General features: G+C 45.5%; 1 protein-coding gene across 3 annotated transcripts in view; it reads right to left on the minus strand.

Moving 5' to 3' along the window:
• Positions 1-97: 97 nt before the first annotated feature.
• Positions 98-6,368, minus strand: part of LOC106815553 (probable tumor suppressor protein MN1) — a 21,070-nt gene continuing 14,799 nt past the window's right edge. For all 3 annotated transcript variants that reach the window (XM_014820021.1, XM_014820023.1, XM_014820022.1), the window contains exon 4: positions 98-378. In XM_014820021.1, the coding sequence (XP_014675507.1) occupies positions 178-378 (201 nt within the window). In that variant the 3' untranslated portion in view covers positions 98-177. The remainder of the gene's footprint in view (positions 379-6,368) is intronic.

Raw genomic sequence — 6,368 nt, forward strand, 5'->3', positions numbered from 1 at the left:
CATCTTTGCGGGGCTGCTGTCGTAGCGGCGTGACGTCATAGGTCAAAGTTCATGCGTCCGCCTTCATCTTTGCGGGGCTGCTGTCGTAGCGGCGTGACGTCATAGGTCAAAGTTCATGCATCCGCCTTCATCTTTGCGGGGCTGCTGTCGTAGCGGCGTGACGTCATAGGTCAAAGTTCACGCGTCCGCCTTCATCTTTACGGGGCTGCTATCGTAGCGGCGTATGCACTGGATGCAGTTGTTGCAGTTGTTCTGCAGTTTGCTGATCGTCGCTCGCAGCTTCAGCGCCGGACCCAGCTTCATTGACATGCTGGCCATCAGGTGATCTTCGGTGAGCAGAGGTAGTGTGGCGCCATCTACCGAGTTTTGTCGAAACGTCTGGAAGCGATAGCGATAGATGTGAGTATGTATGCTCTGTGTGTATGCATGCATGCATGCACGCACGCCAGTGCGTCAAGTACGAAGTTGAAAATATATCAAATATCAAATATATAATAATAATAAAATAACAAAATTAATGTTATCACCCCGTTTGCAATATCACGTGGGCTCGGTGACATATATGCCCGGTAGATGGCGCTAGGCCGATGAAGGACGATGCATAATTTGAGCCGTACAAAATGTAACTGGGGTTGCGTGTACGCGTGTGCGTGTATGTGGTTGTGTGGTGTGTGCGCGCGTGCGTGCACGTGCGCGCGCGTGTCCTCGCGTTTGCGTGCCACGCTCAGACAACACTGTGATGCGAGTGTGAGTGAGTAGTGCGAGGGAGAGTACGAGGGTGGGTCAGGCGGCGTCGGATATTTTATCTTGTTTTGTGATATGTTTTGTGATAGTGATAAGAAGCTGCGTGGGGCGCACTACCGGCGCCATTTCCGGTGCTGTCGGCATTGGTGCGTGCTGCGATGTGCGAACGAATAAATCTATGAAATATACATGCAGAAATATGCCTCTACTATGTATCTCTTTCATCGGCTGCCTGAAAGTGCTCAAGATATTGGTCTTGATTATTTAATTCCTATAAGATCAAACATTACATTCCCACTTGTGTAAATCGTCACGTTACAATATACACGTTTTCAACACGTCCTTATTGTCTGAATCATTTAAACAGTAGTGATACCGATTTACTTAATAATTAAAGGGCGAGTTTACTGTAGGTTCTAGGGTTATTTTCAGCTAATTTAGGTTATAATTACGCTACATAAAAAGTTTCATGGTTCAATCACTATTAGAAATTTTTTTTTTAAATGTTTTAAAACTAACGACTACAGTTTGATTACAACGACGGTAGCGCCACTCAAAGCGCACGATCTGATAAGTTGCGCAAAACCACTTTCCAGCCAAGGGCTACAGACCGAGGGTGTTTCTTATTTATTCATTTAAAAGCAAAAGGATTGTAACATCTTATAAACGACATATAGTTTCAGTTATAATATGGATAAATTTGCCCTAAAATGAATATCGTTCGGTTAAATAGCATTTAGGTATAAATATAATTGCACTTTTGTGATTACCCCTCGGTCTGTAACATGCAAAATAAATTGTCAAATACGCAACTTTTTCGGAGTGGCAGCACGGTCGCGGGTGTCATGGCGCCGTTCAAATTTCGTAGCGTTGATGATGTGTAATTAATTATAACAATTAAATTAGGTATCTGGTAACAAATACGTGTGGGTATAGACGATTTGTTATACAGTAAGTATAGTTGTATGCAGTCAAATTCTAGAGGCTACTGTCTTTTTAAGTACTGTCAGGGGCGTAGCCAGGATTTTAAAAGTTATAGGCACGACTATCTGAGCGGAGCGCCACCATCGGTTGGCGCGGAGCGTACAAGAAAAATTTTGGTTTTACAAACCCCCCAGATGGCCGGAAACGGCCCTTCCCGAGTGTTCATTCTGGTTCCCTGGCCTCTTGCTAACTTGAGACACCTACTTCAATATTACTTTTAAACCCAAAAAACACAAACGAGTTAAAATAGTATTACGAACGAGTTAAAAAACTGACAAGAATGGATCCTAGTCTTTTTCGGCGGGTAGAGTGTTGAATGAAACGGCACGCGATAGAAATGACAGCCTAGATGACAGAAGAATAGGTCACCTAATTTAGCCATATTCTTGCTACGTTCATTTCAATAGTTTTTCCTGCCTAGACTCTTAAACTCGTCCAGCAAGCTTATGGATTTGAATTATGGGTGTTTAAAAAAAAAAGATAACTTGGCCAACAAAAGTGTAGGCCCGGGCCTACAGTGCTACATACTGGCTACGCCCCTGACTGTTCTGTAGGTTGTCAGCGAGATGAACAAAGATTATAGTAAATGATAACAACGCCAAGTATCATGAGTTCCAAACATAAAGTTCCTTTTATTTCTTTTTTTGTTTCGTTTAACATCGGCTGTACATTCTCTAGGTGTAATACTCTAATCTTAAATTACATGTACACGTGAATATCGTCTTGCGCTATACTAATTAATAAATCTACGTGCAATATTCTAATTAACAGACATCCCTAATTGTGCATTAAGATCAACAACATGGAGAAAGTACTTTGAGCGAATCAGAGACGGGACTTTCAGAGAATCTCCAACAGGGGGCGCCGTTTACCATTGTCGTGGGGTGTTGCTATTCCCCGGGCGTGGAGGGACGGTCACGTGATACAGTTGACGTATACTTCAAAACTTAACAGTAACCATAACTCTAACTCCAACACTAACCCTAACACTAAATATCTATATATCGGATATCTATATATAGGGTTGTTATCCACAAAAATTAATCTATGGTGTGGGGACAGATATCGTGATGCAAAAACCCTAACCCTAACCATAACCCTAACCCTAACCCTAACCCTAACCCTAACCCTAACCCTAACCCTAACCCTAACCCTGATCCTAACCCTAATCCTAACACTAGTGCTGCCACGTTGCGTGACTCTCACTCCACGCCCGGGGGATAGCAACACCCTTAGCCTAGGATGGTCTCTACGCTCAGGCGCATGCGCTAACAACATGGCTGCCGTGCAGACGACGAGTGTTCTTGCTCTGGTGCTCGCTTCGCGCTAACACCAACAACATGACCAATGTAATAGCAACTGACACGCTACTGCGGCGAAAATAACACCCAATCATTTCTCTGTGAGAATAGCGTTGAAAACAGTGAATGTGGTTAGTATCGGGATCTTTTGCCTATATGCTAGAGATCACTCCGCAATAGTTAAAGAAGCTAGACAGTTCGTACCACACCGAATCTGGACCAGCAAAGAAGTTTTCATAATAAGTAAAGAATTTGTACAGCCCCTATGAAAGCAAGCAATCACTGTTCTAATGCGATTGCCTACCAGCCTGCTCTACGTGGATATTATAGCGAAATAGAATATACAAGCGAACACAAAATATATTCTCGCTCTCACTCTCTCGATATCTTTCTTTCTCTTATCACAGTCTTCCTTGTCGCGTGTCTTTGGTTCCATTGATTTGGAAATCACTGATTAAAATGCGTTTACTATCGCGCTATATGTGTGTGTAAACCATCCGCGTACCCACGGTGCCTATGCTACCTCTACGGCTACGTCTACGTTCTGTGTGCACGCTGAGTTAACTATGATCTAACTACACGAAGTTCCTACAAACTCACATAATCACATGTAGACCTGTCAGTAAGAGATATAAATCAAACATCGACACATCATGTGTGTGTGACAGAGCGAAGGAACGAGCTATCTACAATCCACTATCGATCTCCGATAATCGAACGATAATACGATAAAATAGAAATAATACACGTAAATTATGCAACATCTTTAACAAGCGATTCGTAAACGACGACGACGTTCACGATACCTGTGCCAGGTAGTGTAAGATCGATGACAGTCTGTGCAATCGTCTAACAACGAGTCGTAACGTAGAGTTACGTCTGTGATCCCAGCTTCGCTTCTCGTGTGTCGAACATACTCGGGTGAGAGTGGCAGTGAATACAGCTGAGGGAAACCCGTAGAGGAGTCTCGTGTTTGTCCAGGTTAGAAATTGGGACGGGAGAGGTAGGGCGAGAGAGAGAAGGGTAGGAGAGAACACATACTCGAGCGAGAGTGGCAGTAAATACAGCTGAGGGAAACCCGTAGAGGAGCCTCGTGTTTGTCCAGGTTAGAACTTGGGACGGGGAGAAGTAGGACGAGAGGGAGAAGGGTAGGAGAGAACAAGATAGGCGAGGGTGGTGAGGGTGAGGAGGAGGGCAGAAAGTGGAGAAAGAGAGGTGAAGGCGTAGGGAAGAGAGGAAATGGTGTGAGGGCATAGAAAAAGTTTCGGAACTGTCAGAGAAAGGCGGAGGAAAAGAGGAAAAGGGGAGATGTGGGAAAGGAGATGGGAAGGGGAGGACTAGGTGCGCGGGAGGAGAAGTGAGGGAGGGAAAGGGAAAAGGGAAAGGGAAGGGGAAGGGTTGGAGGGGACCTCTCTGGAAGCTACAGAAACCATGTACAGGTTTAGCAGATGTGATACGTAAATACGTTTAACCCACAGCTCCGTAGAGCTTCCTTGATGATACTTTAATTAAGACATTCGTTTTGTAGGATCTGTACTGGCGGTCGGATGCTGATCACAGACATCGAATCGAGGGCATATTAATTAGTCTAATTGCCCTAATTAACCCTTGATCAGCATCGCGTACGTGTAAGAGTGATCGGAGGCAAGTCTGCACGATATTCCAAAATGCCAGACGTGATTTCAACCCAATAAGCGTGTCTGACGTCAGCCGTGTCCGTCCGTGTGTGCTGCGTCAGAGAGCTAAGCGATGTTCAGGGAAACGTGCGAGTTGTGACAGAAGCTAAACATGCCAGCATGCTTCGCAACTTCTACTTAAAAATTCACGCACACCGACAAAAAAGACGCGTGCGCGTGCTGCCACCTATTGACACGTTTCCTAACCAGCACAGCACACTGGCTTCTCGGCGGGCGTTGCTTGTTCGTACGTGACAGGTGGCGCCATCTTCCGCTCGTCCGCTGCTAATGTCTGCTGGACGAGGAATCGGCTTACTGCCATACTGCCATCTCTCGCTGACGTCATGTGTGTCTACCTACACACACACGTTACGCATGCGTCACGCACACATAGCACACACGTCACGCCTACGTCATACAACCTTGCGATGCACATTAACGTCATCTTTCACTGTCTTCGTTGTTCTTCCTTGTCTGCGTATATTAATTACTATACACAGGTAGTAATTCTTCCCCGCTTTCATCGCCCTCCCAGAATCTCCGGTTCGTTTTGCATTCTGTCTCGTAAACAACTCAACCTCTAGCGTCATTTCGCCAAGTCGCCGGTTTACAGGCGAGGCAATCCTACCAAGGCACCACGTCAGAGGTCAAAGTTCATGCGTCCACCTTCATCTCTGTGAGGCGCAGGGGGGTCTTACTGATGCATGACGTCATTGGTCAAAGTTCACGCGTCCGCCCTCATCTGTGTGGGGCGCCAGGAAGTCTTACTGAAGCATGACGTCATAGGTCAAAGTTCATGCATCCGCCTTCATCTTTGCGGGGTCGCGCGGCGCTGCTCGTAGCCGCGCGCTGGACGTCATTAGGTCAAAGTCACGCGTCGCCTTACATCTTTACGGCGGCTGCTATCGTAGCGGCGCTATGCACTGGATGCAGCTTGTGCAGTTGCCTTCTGCAGTATTTGCTGATCGTCGCTCGCAGCTTTCAGCGCCGGACCAGCTTCTATTGACATGCACTGGCCATCAGCGTTGATCTCTTTCGGGCTTTTGGGTTTAAGCAGAGGTAGTGTGGCGCACTTCTGACGAGTTTTGTCGAAATCGTCTGGAAGCGATAGCGATAGATGTGAGTTATGTAGGATCTGTGTGTAATGCATGCAATTGCACGCCACGCCAGTGCGTTCAAGTACGAAGTTGAAAATTATATCAAAAAATATCAAATTATATTAATAATAATAAAAATATAAAATTCAAAATTAATGTTATCACCGTTTTACGTATACATCGTTCGCTCATATAATGGAAAACGCCGAGTTGAGTTGAAGCATATAGATATATGAGAAGAGAGATAGGATGAGAGAGAGCATGCGCGAGCTGAGATATTGAGGAGAGAGCAGTGTTGTTTTTTGTTTGAGAGCAGAGTTTGAGTTCGCGCGGCCGTCGCTCGCCGGCTTTCTGAGTGAGAGAATTTTAGCGGCAGAGAGAAAAGAGTAGAGTATGTTAGAGAGAGATTTGAGAGCAAGAGCATGACGAGCAGCGTATTATGATGATGTGTGAGAGAGAGTGAAGAGCAGAGATGAGTAGAGAGAGAAGGTTAGAGAGATAGAGAGAGAGAGAGTTTAGATTTGAGCAGAGAGAGAGAGAGAGAGAGAGAGAGAGCTAATTGTAAA

Source organism: Priapulus caudatus, unplaced genomic scaffold, assembly GCF_000485595.1.
Source record: "Priapulus caudatus unplaced genomic scaffold, Priapulus_caudatus-5.0.1 Scaffold1145, whole genome shotgun sequence".
In the NCBI taxonomy this organism is placed as follows: domain Eukaryota; kingdom Metazoa; phylum Priapulida; class Priapulimorpha; order Priapulimorphida; family Priapulidae; genus Priapulus; species Priapulus caudatus.